Source organism: Eschrichtius robustus, chromosome 8, assembly GCF_028021215.1.
Source record: "Eschrichtius robustus isolate mEscRob2 chromosome 8, mEscRob2.pri, whole genome shotgun sequence".
NCBI classification, from domain to species: Eukaryota; Metazoa; Chordata; class Mammalia; order Artiodactyla; family Eschrichtiidae; genus Eschrichtius; species Eschrichtius robustus.
This window is the reverse complement of record NC_090831.1, coordinates 54,748,652-54,765,808: the sequence shown is the minus strand read 5'-3', so window position 1 is coordinate 54,765,808 and position 17,157 is coordinate 54,748,652. Positions and strand designations below refer to the sequence as shown.

General features: G+C 41.4%; 1 protein-coding gene across 1 annotated transcript in view; it reads right to left on the bottom strand.

Annotated features, from left to right (window-relative positions):
- RAPGEF5 (Rap guanine nucleotide exchange factor 5) overlaps positions 1 to 17,157 on the bottom strand; it is a 213,284-nt gene that overhangs the window by 142,459 nt on the left and 53,668 nt on the right. The window contains exon 6 of the mRNA XM_068549953.1: positions 9,492 to 9,558. Coding sequence (XP_068406054.1) covers positions 9,492 to 9,558 — 67 coding nt within the window. The remainder of the gene's footprint in view (positions 1 to 9,491; positions 9,559 to 17,157) is intronic.

Here is a 17,157-nt window from a genome sequence, read left to right as displayed (position 1 = left end):
TTTAGGTTTCCACAGAATTCCGAAGCTTTTACAGATGTGTGAAAGACAGACTTTAGTTTTAGAAATTCACTTTGAAACTTCAGCGGGATCAACTGACTAGCTGTGGCCTGGCAGCTTTTGACATCTGAGACATAACTGCTGTTTAATGAATCAAGGGATTGCAGATATGTATTCAACAAGGAGTGTGTATTAAGTTGGTATTTCTGCCATAGCAAATCACTACCCGTTTAGCAGCTTAAGAAAGAGGACATCCATTTATCATCTCATATTTCCATAGGTCAGGAGTCAAGGGACAGCACAGCTCAACTGGGTCCTCTGCTTAGAGACTCATGAGGCCAAAAACCAAGGCATGGGCAGGTCTGTGTTCCCTACTGGAGGCTTTGGGAGAGAATTAAATTCCAAGTGCATCCAGGTTGTTGGCAGAATCTGGCTCCTGCTTCTGTAGGACTGAGGTACCCATTCTACCTACCACAGAATGACAACACAGATCCTCAGAGCCCTCCTGAAAAACTGGCCCTCAACACCTTTTTTAGGGTTTTATAGTAACATGTTAATAGAGTCCAGTCCTGGAACATGATTTAACTGGTGTACTATCTTTCCCAGGGCACACCTCTGAGTTCACACAATGGAACCCGAAGACTTGAGAACCAGTCTGAATAAATTTCTAAATTCCTAAACCATGCAGCCATGTTTACACTATTTAATGATTCCTAATGGGTTAAAAATTAAAACGCTGTTTAATATAACTTCATAGGTTTCATTTTGTAAAATTCTTCAAATAAGAAGGGAACTCTATATACTACTATACATAAAATGCATAACTAATGAGAACCTACTGTGTAGCACAGGGAACTCAATGCTCTGTGGTTACCTAAATGGGAAGGAAATCTAAAAAAGAGTGGATATATGTATATGTATAACTGATTCACTTTGCTGTACAGCAGAAACCAACACAACATTGTAAAGCAACTATATTCCAATTAAAGAAAAAAAAAAAGGGAACGCTATAATCAAATCCCAAACAAAACCGGTTGAGACCTATTCAGTAACTATGAAGTATTTTAAGTGAAAATAATATAGACAATTGCTTTTTGAACCCTAAATTATTATTTTTAATTAATGTGGATTCTTAATACTTCCTGTCTCAAATGCTTTATCTCTCCAATGCAAATGACAGTACACTCTGCTATCGAGGCTGAAATGTGACAGTGCATGAAAAGCATGAGCAGAATGCCTGCACAAGGTAAGAACTCAACAAAAATCACCCATTCTTTGCCTTTTACCCAGATCTCACTTGGTCTTCTTAACAACAAGCTAATAAATTAACATCCGCGAGCAAGTTTCCTCAATAATTTTCCCACATAGAAGTTCACCTCTGGGACTTCCCCGGTGGTGCATTGATTAAGAATCCGCCTGCCAACGCAGGGGACATGGGTTCGATCTCTGGCCCGGGAAGATCCCACATGCCGCGGAGCAACTAAGCCTGTGAGCCACAGCTACTGAGCCTGCGCTCTAGAGCCCTCGAGCCACAACTACTGAGCCCATGCGCCACAACTACTGAAGTCCATGCGCCTAGAGCCCGTGCTCCCCAACCACTGAGCCCACGCACTGCAACTACTTAAGCCCACACGCTCTAGGGCCCGCGTGCCACAACTACAGAGCCTGTGTGCTGCAACAACTGAAGCCTGTGCGCCTAGAGCCTGTGCTCTGCAACAAGAGAAGCCACTGCAATGAGAAGCCTGTGCACCGCAACAAAGAGTAGCCCCCGCTCGCTGCAAGTAGAGAAAGCCTGCACGCAGCAACGAAGACCCAGCGCAGCCAAAAAAAAAAAAAAAAGTTCATCTCTGTGTTGTTTACAATAGAAAAGATGGAAAATAACCACAATGTTCAAAAATCAGGGGATGATAAATCCATGGAACGGGGTACTATGAACCCCTACAAATGTTGTAGGAGGTAATGTTAACACTGAAAATATATTAAGTGAAAAGCACAGACCACCAAATAAAAGGGTCATTTTTTTTTACACATTTTACAAAAAATATACACGCAAGAAAAATAACCTAGAAAGTAACAACACTAAAGTGTTAATAAAGAGTTATTTCTAAGTGGTTTCATTCTGGGCATCTTTTTTATTCTGGAATTTTAAAAAGTTATTAAGTCTTTATATTCAAGTTAATCCAAATGTCAGATAAATTTTTTAAATTTGCAAAGTATAATCCACAGTAATGACAAGTCACTACCAAGTTTACCACCCTTTTCACACTTACAAATATAGGAATAGAATTCATCCAATTTCTACCCAGTATCCACATAAAATTTCCTTATATTCTGATTTTTACAACAACATAAAATAACAAACTAATTTAAAATCTACCTTACTCCATCACCACCAAAAACTCAAGTAGTTTTCACTTTTTTATATGCCTCCTGGTCCTGCTTCACATATGGACATACTATTTAAAGCTATGCCATTGAGTTAGGTATGCAAAAATACATTTCATCTAAGCAGCAATAAGAAGTTCTATTTTAAACAAATGCACAAAGAAGAAACCCAACATGAAATATTCATGGATCACCTTTTAAAGCTCCTTCCACCTCCCTCAGATAGGGTTTCACAGGAACACTTCACAAACCCATAACTGCGAATATACAACTTTTTTTGACTTTTTAATTTTTTAAACTGACTATAGTTGATTTACAATGTTGTGTTAGTTTCAGGTATACAGAAAAGTGATTCACTTTATATATTTTCTTTCCAGATTTTTCCCTTGTTTATATACAAACTGATAGCTAAATGATCTATTTCTATTCCTTGTCAATTAAAAATGCTTATGTTTTCTATGTGTATTGCAGGTAAAAATTATTATCTCCATCTTGGGAACAGATACCCAAAGACCATAATATACTGTGTATGTACATATACACACACACACACACACACACACACACACACACACACACACTTCTTCCCCTATTGACAAGGGATTCATCAAGACACGTTTTATTCTTGAATGGGTTCTGCACACTGACATCTTTCTGAACTAATGCTTTTAAATAAATGCCCCTACACTGGGTTCACTGCAGTAGGCAAAAGACATGTACTATGCTGTTCACCAAAACCAACTTGATAAGGCTACAGTTAAATTAGGTTACCACATGATCTGGGCATGTGCAGATGGTTTCTTTGGCAGTAGAGACAATAACTTAATAATTATTTTAAAAAGTTGCGTGCATGTACCTCTGTATCTTTCAGTATTTAGGGATCTATTCCCAGGATGAAGAAAATCACTTTGATGTATGATAGACATAGAACATATTAAGCCTTTTTTATTGACAAAGGAGAGAAAAATACCATTCAGCTATCTGTTCACATGTTGACAATCATGGGCTTTGTGGCATGCTACTGTGAGATCCTCCCTGAGGGAAACTGAAGGAGCTTTAACCAGCTCTCCAAGTGGTCCTAGAGACTTAAAAATCCACGGCCAAAGTCACCTTGAACACTGTAACAGCTGATCAGGGTAGTTCTAAAGCACAACGAGGGAAGGTACTAACAAGCCCCACGGCTTCTTATGAATACCAAGAACAAGGAATACTACACCAAGAATGTGCTACAAGTCCTCTGGGGCCTTCTTAATGCTCTTTGAAACCAGAGCTGTCTTCCAGGGCCTCACCTGACACTTTCTCAAAACTCAATCTACCCGGCCCTTCCCCAAATCACATAGTAGCTCTGAAGCCACTGGAAGGGCTGGAGCCAGGCTACAATTCCACGTAAGAATTTTATGTTCCCTAAAGACAAGAAATATAAGATGTTCACAATCCTGTGGCGGCCAGAGAGAAGGTTAGTCATTCCCTTGCGGAGTCACTTTTATTCTCTTAACAAACGTGCCCACTCAAGTCTGTGATAGACTTAGAAAATGGAGATTAACTACACTGCTTCTCCATTCCTCAGAAAGGAAGAGGCAGATAGCCAGGAAAAAGGGTGAGTGGAAATTAGTATTTCAGCATTTAAAAAAACCGCATTTCTAAATGTGGCAAAATTCATCACTGGATTTTGCTCATCAGGCACTCAATGCGACAGATTCTCCCCACCTTCCCTAAGATTATTTCTAGACCTAACTAACTTGACATGTCACCTCTTAAATAAGTCTCCAAAATTCTAACCCTTTAAAGATTCGGCAAAACTCAAATCCCATGCTATTTCTGCTTCCTGAACTGGTACCAATGTGAACGTTTCCAATCAAAAAAAGCTGTCACCGTTATCTTCAGATACTATTGTTCAACAAGGAATTTCTCCAATGTATCAACCCAACTTGTAGATTTATCAAGAAGAACAAACTAAAGGAATCCTAGCCACCTTACACGCTTCCTGACCCAGAAAGGGTGTAGACAGAGTCCTGTGACAGACACACCTTAAAGAAAATGGTGGAAGGTTCAGGTGAATGATTAGACATGGCAAAGGAGAGGAGTTTTAAATGAGTGAAAGCAAAATATGAGAACAGGCACGTGAGAGGAATGAGATAGTTGACAAGACAGAGAATCTTGGAAAGTTGGGGTCTTTGAGTTTCCTAGTATCATGCTTTTGGTGATACAAGACAATCGGTTGTTCATTAAGACTCAGGTCCTTGAGCCTCCGTGAAAAGTATTTCCCAAGAGAATTCTATCTAAGGAAAAGATGACATGGGAGAAGAATCAGAGGCCCAGGGTAAGTGCAGGTCTTAGTTAATGAGAATAAAATCAGATCCTTTTTATCTGTAAAGCAGGATCCCACATAGGGAAAAAATGAGAAGATGACTTTTACTAGAAAGAACGCTAGGAAGCCTGAGAGAACAAGTTCATGGTTGATGTGAAAACTGATGGAGTTATGTCCAACTTCTGGACACTGAGCAGGGAAAAACCTTTCTGCGAAGTTGACAACGTGCTGCAGTTATAACCACCACCTCTTTTTTTTTCCCTAGAGAGGTGCAAAAAAATAAAAAATAAAAAAATTCCACAGCAGATCTCTTTTTCTCTAACACTTTCACCAAAAGTTATATATCTTAGTATGGCTATTGGCTTCTTGGGGCTTCATCTGCTTCAAGATCTTCTAGAACTTACAGCAGTCACCCCATTTATAATTTGGGTTGGATTGCTCAGTGGTATTTCTAAGAGGAGTGATAATATACCCTATGAGAAGGAATTTGGAAAATACCACTAGGAGCATCAAACGCAGAGGTTCTACATTAAAGCTGGATGAACTGAAGAAAATGAGCAACAGGATAGCGCAGAAACATACCAACAGAGAAATCTAAACTGCTGAAAATTATCAACTACATCAGCTTTGAGAAGGAATATGAGGGTGTAAGAGTGTCTAGTTAAATGGTTCCCGAGTATTAGATTCTGTTCTCATCCACACTGACCTCTCTTCCTAACTTCTGTATACTTGATTTGTCATTTGAATTCATCTCTCAAGATATGGCCACAAACTCTTCACCACTACCACCACCAGGTTCACGTTTATTGTAGACACTCAACACTGTTCTCTTCTACCATCCGAGCGATGGCTGACTTCGCTGGACCAAGTAGCACAGAGGACCACGCCACATGCCCTACCCCCGTCCTTTTATAAACGCCACTCATATAACCATGCCATCAAATAAGCATCTAATATGTAAAATTCACAACTTAGCTTAACTCACATCACCCTCAGCAGTTTGACCGTGTGAATAAAAATCATGAATTTCACTCAGATGTTTGTGTTTTCTTATCGCTACAATTTCCATCAAGAAAATTTAGCCCGAAGTAACACAAATAGCCCAACATGGTTTGTTTAGGATGTTGATTTTAAGGAAGCATGAGCTAGAAATCCAGAATCAGTTTTTATCTCCTATTTAAGGATGTCCATGTTTCCACTTCCTGTCTTTGGATGATGCCCAAGTACTTCTCAGTTCTTTAAAATGCCTCAAAGTTTAGCTTATTTCCTAAATTTACATCCTAAGAACTATGACTTTGAAAGCAGTATTTCATTCACTATAAATTCTTCCCTATGTCTAGTTTATCCTGGATTGTAAAACAAGTATATAAAATCTATGTCATCAATTCTGAACACTCCTTTTGGCATATACACTGGGAGAATTCATGTTTAAAAATAAAATAAAATAATGCTCAGAACTTCAAGGATAGGAACTGGGAGACTATGTCATCCAAGGGCCCTTCTTGGTCTGCCAGCTTTATCAGACTAACAGAGACTCATAGGAAATGAAGAAGAGAAGATTTTCAAGTTAACAAAATGTGTAAGGTCAGAAGATATTAAAAAGGAAGCTAAGACGTTAAGGCAGAAACCACATGTTCCGCAGGGAAAGCCAGACGATTTTCAGATAATAATGCCCAGAGTGTTTCTGTAGACTGTACATAATGGAAGGAGTCTATTATAGCCATGTCCTTTTTCCTTAAGCTGAAAACTTCTTACAGAGTTTTCTTCTTTAGGTTTTCAGATGTCAGGCGCTTGGGAGGGTGGCTCTTTCCTGAAACTCACCAGAAATGTACCTGGAACATTTTTATTGTCCATGTTTGTGTACATTTAACAGCTGTAAATCTGACTGAATTATCAAGACGTTTTTATTTCTATACACGTTGTCTTCTCATGTTCCTTTAATATGAAAACTCACTAGTGTTTTCTTCCAGGGTAGAATTTTAGGTATTATTTTTTTACATGACAGGACCTTTCTCTTGATGAACCTGAGACTAAGAAATAAACTATTTAAAAATGAGGATTTTTTTTTTAAAAAGATAGCAACATACAAAACCCTCAAGTTTGAGTAAAAAGAGGTGAATATACAGGGCAGTACGGTAAACTCTATTGTGGGAAACTGCTGCCCCCTTTCCAGTGCCCCCTAATTACACAAACCTTTTGAAAAGCACTTTAACAAGTCTGCATTACAGACGTCACTTTTGCTTTCCTTTAATGCATTGAAGGGTCATGCTAGATGACAACTGTTACTTGACTGATGTATGCAAACATCTCCCTTCCTACGTGGTGTTAACAGCTAGGTAACAAAGTTTTCATACCAAAGCCAACAGGAATAACTACATTGTGAAGCGGTGAAGCACAACAGTCCCTTCATAAACGCTTATACAATGAACAGAGGAATTTTAGAACTTAGATATTGTCTAGTCCAGCACTCAATTTGGCCAAGGTCATAGTGTTGGAAGAACTAAGAATCAAGGTCCACGTTCTCAGTTCAAAGACAGTTTCACTATTCCAGGCGGATCAGCCATCAATTAAGACGTGAATTTTTCTCCTCTGCCCTTTATTCTCATTCCTACTCTAGCACCTTACCTCAGCTTACTCAGTCTTTTAGCTTGGAGATTTTTTCTAGTAAGATTACCTCAACCAAATACATAGCCGACACTTTGCTGTCCACCCTCCTTTTTAGAGGCTTTCTTGGTCGGTATTTCCACCTCTCACTGTCCTCTCCTCTCCCTACTGCCCTCTTATCATGGGTGCTGCCCAAGACTCCATCTTCCACTACGCTCTTCAATCGACAACCTGGACTGGTTCCCATAGCTCTAGCCCTGACCTTTCTGAGTTCCAGATTCGCGTCTCCAGGTATTTCCCGAATATTTTTACATCCTTGTGTCCTCAAACTCAGTGTGTCCAAAATGATGTCATCTCTCCTTCCACGCATTTTACTCAGCTTCCTAAGAGTATCATCGCTTTTCCATTCAAGTTCAGAACTTCAGTTATCTGACTCCTCCTCTACATGTACCTGTGCTACTGATTTTTAAAAACTTCTTCATGCTCCTTTTTGAACTCATTTTTCTTTTGGTTCCCCCGAAAATCTCCAGAAACTATAATAGGTTTTCATCAGCCTCTCAACCAGTCTCCCCATCTCCAACTCATCTTCTTGTTTCTTAAATGTCTGCTTCATCATGTTAATCTGTTGTTCAAAAAGGCTTTCACTTTTCTCTATTAGGTGCTTCCTCTGTAACCAGAGGGGTCTACTATTTTCCCACTGTATTTTCCCATTCCTCTGCCTGCACACAATAAATCCTACAGCTAGAGTACACATCCTTTGTCACCTGTTCACATCCTGATTGCCTTCAATGATGGCTCAAGTCCTGTCTCTTCAATGAAGCTCTCTGCTACGGTTCTTGGACTTACTACCTATACACCATGATTTTTGATGCTCAATTGCCAGCTGTTTTATAGGTTAACTTTTTAAAGTGCCTATCTTCCTGGTACAGCTGTAGGAACCACATCGTACCTGTCTGCTGCTTCTGAAACTTACCTAATAACTGTATTACGTTAACAAAAAATGAGGTGTAGTAGTTAAGAGAACATGATTAGGAAGCAGAAAATTCTACGTTTAGATCCTGGCTTTGTTCCTTTCTAGATGGGTGACTCTGGGCAAGTTACCTAACCTCTAGAAGCTTTCATGTCTGTAAAACAGAGATAACGCCACTTATTTCACAGGGCTGTTGTGAAGTGTAATGTGTGTGTGTGTATGTATATATGTACACACACACAGACACACACACACACAATGTTTAACATAGTATTTGGTCTGTAGTGAGTGGTTTTTTTTAAACAGATGGCTGTTAACAATTTTGCACATAACAGGCACTCCTCTTTGGTCAATATTTTAAACTGCAAAGGTCATGTTAAATATTTTTTCATAACACGCTGTCAAGATTTCATTTCATGTGAAGTTTTATACCACTGAGCACTGTATTTAGCCAAAAGTTACTTTTCTAAGCTACATTCCAGAAGAGTAGGAAAGACAGCTTTTAACTCTCAAGCTATGCCCAGATGCCAAGACTTGGTGTACCAACTGTGTAAGATTCCACATATATAACCCAAGCCAGCATGACTTTCAGCAAGCACCGCTTAAAGAATGCAGTTAAAGAAGAATTCAAGAATCCTTGGGAAGGCTAGAAAAGTTTCCAGAAAGCCCAGCCAATGGATAAAGATTTTGTGAGACAGGATTGCTAGACCCTGTCAAAAACCGGAGCTCCATGATTAGAGGCCATGGCCACCTTTTTCTAGGAAGAAGGGGATAAGCTTTCCTTCAACCAACAAGTCAACTACCGACTCTAATTAATGGCTTTAAAAGACAATGAAAATGTTGCAATCTATTACATTTAAAAACTGAAGACTTGATCTTTTGTTGGTTGAGGTGATCTTTTTTTTCCTAATGAAACATACAGTCTTTTCTCCTTTGTGCAGCAGGTCACAACTTGCCCTAGGTTAAGTCATACTGTATTAAAAAAAAAAAAAAAATCCTCCACTAAGGTCCCAGGAACTTTCCACCAAGAGCATCTATGATCTTGCAGGAGAGGCTGCATCAGAGTAGAACAAGTTAATGCCATTGACTCCTTCTGCCTTGACTTGGGCCTCCCACAGTGATGAGCAGCCATAGGGCAAGTGTCTCTACACCACTACCCAGACTGCCGCCCTCCAAAGACTCCTCATTATTTCTGCACCCCTGGGCAGGGAAATCACATGGCCTTACCGCAGACGTTAGACGACAAAGAATTTCATCGCTGCTCTCTTCTGAGTCTTCAATTTTCTGATGAGATCTTTGAAAAACAAAGAATAAATTACTCTTCAGCTTTGGTTGTTCAAATTTATTCACCAAGTGATGGGGAATACATGGTAAATAATAGCATTATTGCTTAATACATTAGTGAAAGTGCCCATGCGAGTAACACGGTGACAATAATGCCATAGGAACACAGCTCTGTTGCAGCCCAACTGTTCCTTCGAAATCAATTAGCAAGAACGTCTTTCCCATACATCAGTTAAGTCCTGAGGGCTGCGTACTGCTCTCCAAATGATAGCACAGAATAACCCTGACACACCAGATTTACAAACACGGGCATGCACAGAGCACAAGTGGACGGCGAATGTAACGTAAAGTACTGACATTCCCGCTCAGTCTAAATGAAATCCAGATTCCAAAAATATGAAACTTGAATTTTCCACTACATCTGAGTTTCAGCCCAAACAGATTTATTATGAAATGGTCTATTATAAGCCTAATACTGTGATAGGAATTATGTTCAATACAATAGCAGAAGCACTTTGGTCTTTTTTACGAGACCACAGCCCAGTTGAGAAGAAAATTATGCATGTGTTAAATAACTAAGGAGACATACAACATAATACACAGTATAAGATCAGTGTGTTTAGAAAAATCATCTTTCTAATGTAATTCATGAAAAGTTTTCACCACACGAATGTACATGCTAACATAAAAAATTATCTACTTCAGACAAATCTTATAAAATTACATTTTTTTTCCTGACTTGGTCAAAGGAAAAAAACATTGACTAATGCCAACTGAATATATGTAATTGTCTCCCAGATCTATTTCCACAAGCAATTCCTTTCAACACCTGTGGACTGGGGTGGGGGGGATTGGTGGTAATTGCCTTGCAGAGCGGCGGTATGGCACTGGCAGCTCAGTGATTGATTTCAGTCTCGGGAACTGCAGTGGGCCAGCTGGAGCGCAAGCCTCACGGGGCACGAGGGCTTCTCCTGGCTCTTAAGACAGCTAGGAAGATGCTCTTTAAGAAAAGAAAAGCCAGTCGTATCAATTCTGGCACTGGCTTCCTGTTTCTGTAAATGTTATTAAACCCTTTCAAAAGAAAAAAAAAAATCCCACCCTTCAAGTCAGAGCAATGAATTACAAACTACCGCCTTTACAAGAATTGCATGTTCTAGATATGAAACAGTGGGCATGTTGTCAAATAATTTCATTCTTGGTGCAGCAAAGCATCTGAAACATGACCTTGATAATGAACATTTCAAACAATGAGCTTTATTATTAAAATGATCTATTCACAAGGTTTCCATACACACGAAGTTACCCTGAGAAGAGATTTGCAACCCTTTGTAACATGAGCCACCAAACTAGGTTTATAAGATTATGCTGAGGTGACAAACAGATCTGAGAGGAAATTAGGAGCCAAGAGCATTAGACACAAGAGCACCAAACACGGGCTTCAACGTCCCGTCTGTCTGTGCTGAAGCGCAAGCTGGTCATGCCCTCTCATGCCTCTCAGCCCCCAGCAGCACCTGAAGGATGAGTTAACGTGCATGACGTATTTTGCATTAGCACAGATTCTGTCATGAGTGTGTTTTCAACAAACTACTGAAAGGAACTCAGAACTCCAAGGTAAGCTCTTGTGTACGTCACTGATCGTGGCTATTTGATGAGTAATGGCCAAGCTGTTGCTAGCTCAGTGACAAATAATTTGTCTCTGTTCAAGCAAAACTATCTTTCATCACGCTTCCAGCACAAAACATGCCTTGGCAGAAACGTTTCTAAAGGAAATACGTGTAAGAGAGACAGAGTGATGGTCTCCCGAGAGCTGTCCCACAGCCCGTCTCCCATTTTTATCCCCTCAATCACCATAATTTATACCCAGAACTCCCAAGTCCTTCTCTAGCCCCTGAATCTTCCCTGAGCTCACCCTGTGTTTCCATCTAACTTCAGTGTGGTTCTAAGTGGCCATTCCAGAACGTTTTCACCCACATGGGAATCTCACAGGCTCCTCAAACTCGACATAACTTCCACTGACATCCTCTTGCCTCCTGCCCTCACCGGTTCTGCCAGTGCCTCTCACCACTCAGCTTTATGTCACCCTGCGGCCCTTCCCCGCCTCCGGCGCTCCCCCGCCTCTGCTCTGCTCTCCTACTTTCCTCCCCACGAGGCGCGCTGATAGGCCCCCACCTCCACAACTTATTTTAACCACCTTCTAACCAACTCGTCTCTGCCTCTCCTCCTGTACCCCATCTCCTAGAGATGCCAGGATTCTCCTTCTAAAACCCAGATCTGGTCCTGCTTTTCTCCAGACTCACACCTTCAGGGATTCTCCCGCTGCCTGCTCAAGAATTCAGAAAGCCTCTTCCTTTCTGCTAGGGAGTCCCAGGTTTGCCCTGCACCAGCAGGTACCTGCATGGCACCTGGCGTAGAGTAGGGATGTGGGAACAGGACTGAGGGGGACAGGCAAACAGTGGGAGAGCTTGAAAGGGGGGAAGGAAGAGAGAAGGGGATACTCCCTCACTCCCCTTCCTTCCTCACCACTGTGGCCCCTCCCCAGCTTAATGCCAAAAGGCCCAGAAGTACCAGACTCTCTTTCCCCGGTAAATGTATTTTTACAAAATGAGATAAATTCTGATTATTTTATGATATAAATACACATCAGTGCAACTCAGCGAAGACAAAGTCCTCACATGTCAGATCAAAACAGGTAATGAAACAGATGGGGCAAGGGAGAATAAAGGAAAGAATCAGCTGTAATACGTAGTACACCATTTTACATAAGTGACTCGTGCATCCGTGGATTTTGGTATCCATGGGGGTCCTGGAACCAATCCCCCACGGACACCAAGGGAGGACTGTATTTGCATATTTGCCCCATTGCTACCAAAGGGGGCCGCGCTGCTCAGTGAAGAAGAGACGAAGAGAGACTCCGGTTAGAGAAGGGGACAGAGAAACCTTGGCTGGACTCAGCCGCCAATGGCAGTGACAAGTTGACATAAGAAAGAGAAGGAAAAAGGAAGCGGTCCTAGGAAGGAAGACCCATCCTTGAGGGTTTGTGCCAGCAGGAAGCTCTGGCACAACGGGTGTTCCCTTTGTGAATTCTCACGGCTGCTTCTCAAGGTCTCTGCTTGCCAACAGCCCAAGCCTGACCCCGTAACCCTCCAAGGCAAATGCCGGACCCTAGTGCCGTGAATCCTAGTGTGTCGAATCCTAATGCCTAGTCTTTGTAAGTGCATGAGGTCTGCAATATCTAAGGGTGCCGCTGTGAGGACACAGGAATGGCAAAAGCCTCTGGTCCTCTGCCCTGGTCCCTCTAACCATCAAACAGGACACATTATCGTTCTACTCAACCCCCACCAAAACCAAAACAAACCCCTGCCCTCCCTACAGCCTTCCCCCGCTTAACTACCGGCAACTCCATCCTTCCAGTTGGAAGTAATCCCTGAGCCCCACAGCCCGCCCCCCGCCTTACAGTCTATGCTGTATCCATCCACAAATCCTATCAGCTCTGCCTTCACGGGAGATCTCCCTTTTGACCATTTCTCACCACCTCTACTCCAACCTCTGTTGCTCCAGCCACAGGATCTCTTACCTCGACCCAGGAGCCAGAGTGGTCTTGTTCACATGTAAGTTAGATCATGTCCCCCCTCTGCTCAGAATCCTCAACTGACTCCCTATGTTTCTCAGTATAAAGCCAAAGCCTCTACAGTGGCTGACATCTCTCACTTCTCTACTCCATTCCAGTCTCTCTTGCTTTGCCTTTAGTGCTTCTGTCTTGGGCCTTGCCCTGACGGTCCCCTTATCCTAGAGCACTTCCCTCACATTGCACACTGCTTCTTCCCTCACATTCTTCAAGTCTCTGTCAACCTCTTGAAGAGGCCTTTCCTGACCCGTATCTCTATCGCTCATTTCCTACTTTATTTATCTGCATAAAGTTTTCCACCATTAACCAGCATAAATCTGTTTGTTTATGAAATTGCCTGTCCTCTCCCCTCCTAGACTATAGGCTCCATGGGAGTAGAGATTTCTGTCCGTTTTGTTCCTGGTTCCATCCCCAACACTTGGAACACAACACAGTCCATAGGAAGCATTCAATAAATCTTCACTGAATAAATTAACTGAGGACCTTAAACTTCAGAGAATGCTCTGCTATCAGCCACCATCCCCGGACGACCACTGCGCAAGACATTAGCTTGTTCTCTGCAGTCAGTTCAACTGAAGGACCCTGCTTATACTCGAGCCATTTCCCTCAGCTCTTCCATCATCCTCCCAGCTCCCTGCAGCAGTCCCTCCTCTCAGTGACCTCCTTGTCTCTAAAATCCAACATGAATGACTTTCTTATATCAAACTCTAAAGAGCTGGTGACTCTGAAAATATCTTAAATAAAATAATAGCAACCAATGGTCACCCTCACTTCCTCATCTTCCCCTAAGAAATAATTAGTACAGTCTTAGTGACAGTTTCCAACCTGGCCAGCTGTTTGACAATCATTTACACAATTCATACTGCATCAGAAAAAAAGCAGGAAATTCCCCACCGCAAAAGGTCTCCCAACACAAACTCTCAGCTCTGAGAGGGCTAAACAGTCACGTGGGGTTGATTTTCAATAAAAAGCCTTAGGAAGCAGCACATAAGAGCCATTATCTGGGCGGTAGAATTCATTTTATACCAGTCAGGTCCAGTGTAATTTCTAGAAACTTGGGTTTAGCTGGTATTCCTGCAGGGGTTCCCAAAATTCTCTTAGCAAAAATTCCTTCATGAGAATTATGTAATGAGTTTGAGATTATTCCAATGACGTTTTTCAAAGTAAAGCTTACCATAAATCTTCTATATGAGAGATAGAACCCACACTCTTTAATCAGGTTTTGACCACAATATTTGTGCCTCAAGCTTCAAAAGCAACTAGTATCATCTTGTAATTGGAAAATCCTACTTCCTTTTCAACAGTGGAAGAGGTTTCCTGGGATTTCAGGATGGAAAGCTGGAAGCATTTCTTACATTATCAATATTATCTAAGTAATATCCTTTTGCATTTGTATGTTGATGTAACTTTAAAAATGCACAAGTTCTATCTATCTACATCTACGTCTCAATATCGAATGGCATGTTCACTGAGTTGCCAAGAGCTACCACTCCACACATAACATGATTCCTGCAGGAAAATGTGTTAAATGCATCCAACAGCCATAAAATAGACAAACATTTGGAGTCTAGTGGTTCAAGAGGTGTAGACCATGCATAACTGGCATGTGCTAAGCCAGTCGAGGTGTCACACATGACCTTCCAGAGGCACACGTGAGCCAGCACGATCCCAGGCCCAGGCATGTTGCACATGACAGAGGTCACGAACAATCAGTTTTCATGTAAGTTGCGATCACTGCCATCCCTGCGGCTGTCATTTGTTTCTGAGTGTTTCCTACATACACCCTATACATCAACCTTCGCCTTAAAAAGAGATATTCTAGACTGAGACTTCATGAAGGTGGGGAGCACACGTGCCTCCAAATCAGGAAGAGGATGTTCCTGGGGAATTTGGGGCAGGCCTGTCCACCACCTCCCACCCTGAGCCAGGCTGACGCTGCCCTGCCCCGCCCTGCTTGGTCTGGAGGGACCTGAGGAAAACACAATTTTTAGCGTGAACCTCAGACTACCCCTGCTAAAGGCTGGTGAAATTCTAGGGCATGGAATAAACCAGAACCAAGACAAACTCTACAGGAATCTTTCAAACACGATCCCAAGACAAACAGGAGATGCACAGCACACACATATATGAAAAAAAAAAAAAAAAAGCACATAATAGTTAGTGGGCTTAACAAAATCCATCTTTAAGATATTCTGCCAACACAAGTGAGAGTCGCTTAGCCTGATCTGTGATTCAGGGGCGTCTCGGGAGAAGTAATATCCAAGGTGAGGTTCTGATGGAAAAGGAGTGGCCCTGGAACTCAGCAGGATGACCAGCACAGGGGAAGTGGGAAACGGCAAGAGATAAAGCCAAGGACAGAACAGTCAGGGCCTGTCTATTGCTGCTGAAGAGTTTTGGTTTTATGCTGAAGGCCATGAACTTTGGCTGTAAAGTGAACAAGATGGAAGGAGAAGTACCTAGAAGAAGATATAAAATCAAAGGTAGGTTTGGTTTCTTCCTCTTACGATTGAGAGAACCATTTGTTTGAGAAAGGAGAACAGCCAACAGAGAGTGAGGAACTGAGAAAGCAGGCATGGGAAGTGTCCAAGGAGGGGTAGGACTCATAGCCCAGGCAGAAGAATGAGTCTGGAACAGAAGGAGGGACTCTTCTTCCACCATGCTGGGAAGAAATGATGATACGTCAGCTGACAATGCCAGAATCCACGTTCTTCTTGGACAACCCAGAGTCCATTCCACCCTTGCTCAATGTCAGGCAAGGAAAAGTATTAGGGACTTTCTCTTTCAGAATTATTTCCTGGGCCAGATTTAAAAAATTTTTTTCCCTAAGAAATCATTGCCACAAAAGAGAATGTTCGTCAAGGGACCCAGAGTCAGTCTCTACTGAAACCAACACCTACTGACCCCAAGAGGATAAGAAGGTGTCATACCTGACACTCAAGTACTGTCCCACCTATATCTTCCCATAATATCTATAACAGGACAGATCTATTTTGCTTAACAAAGCAAATTCCTATTACAAAAAGAAAAAGTGGGATGGTAGAAGAATGAGAGTTGGATTTTTTTGAGATCACTGACATCATGAATACAAACACCTGTTCAACCTTCTCAAGAGAAGATAACTTTTCATAGCATCAGGCTATCAGTTATGCTTACAGAGGAAATTTACCAAACAGTAGTAAATTGTGAATGTGACAGGTTTTATTAAGGTCCAGGGTATACAGGGACACATTCATCTAAAATTGAATAAAATTAGTTATTACTAGTATCTCTTTCACATTTTATATTGAAGATTTGAGAACTAATGCTTAATATTTAATTAAACAGCTACATTTCGAATGCTGGCACAAGCATGCCTAAAAGTTCAATTGTCGTTAAAATTCCTGTACTGTTCCTAAATTGATGTACTCTCATAAAGATAAGCTGTCTGTTCCCACACCTGGAATAAGTCTGGTCTGTAAACAATGGAAATTTTGGAGGACTTAGCGTTTCCTTGGGAGAGGGGGTGGTGAGTAATAACAAAGACTAAGACAAGCTGGTTTCACAGCATTTTTTATACAAACAATTTAAAGTGATAAATGAAAATTTTCTTCACCTATGATTCTAATACAAAACTTATGCCAAGTTCCATCATGAAAAGTTTTTTGAGAAATACTCAAAAAATGTTTGTTTACTCATCCAGTCTTTCCTCCTCTCCAAGATTCATAAAATGAGAACCTAATTAGGAAAAGTGAGGAATACAAAGGGTAGGTTTGGGACATAGGAATGACAAACTTGAAGTTGATCTCCCCAGTTAGAGGCTGTTAATCCAGCACCATTTCAGAAATTAAGGATGCCAATGGATTTCTCATGTTGCTTATACATGTCAGGTAGAAAAGGACAAGTTAGGCAGGATAAGGAGACTAAAGGGAGCAGAGGTGACAGGGTAGTTGGTGGTGGTACTATTATTGTATACAAGGTCCTAAGAGAAGGCAGGAACCTGAATTT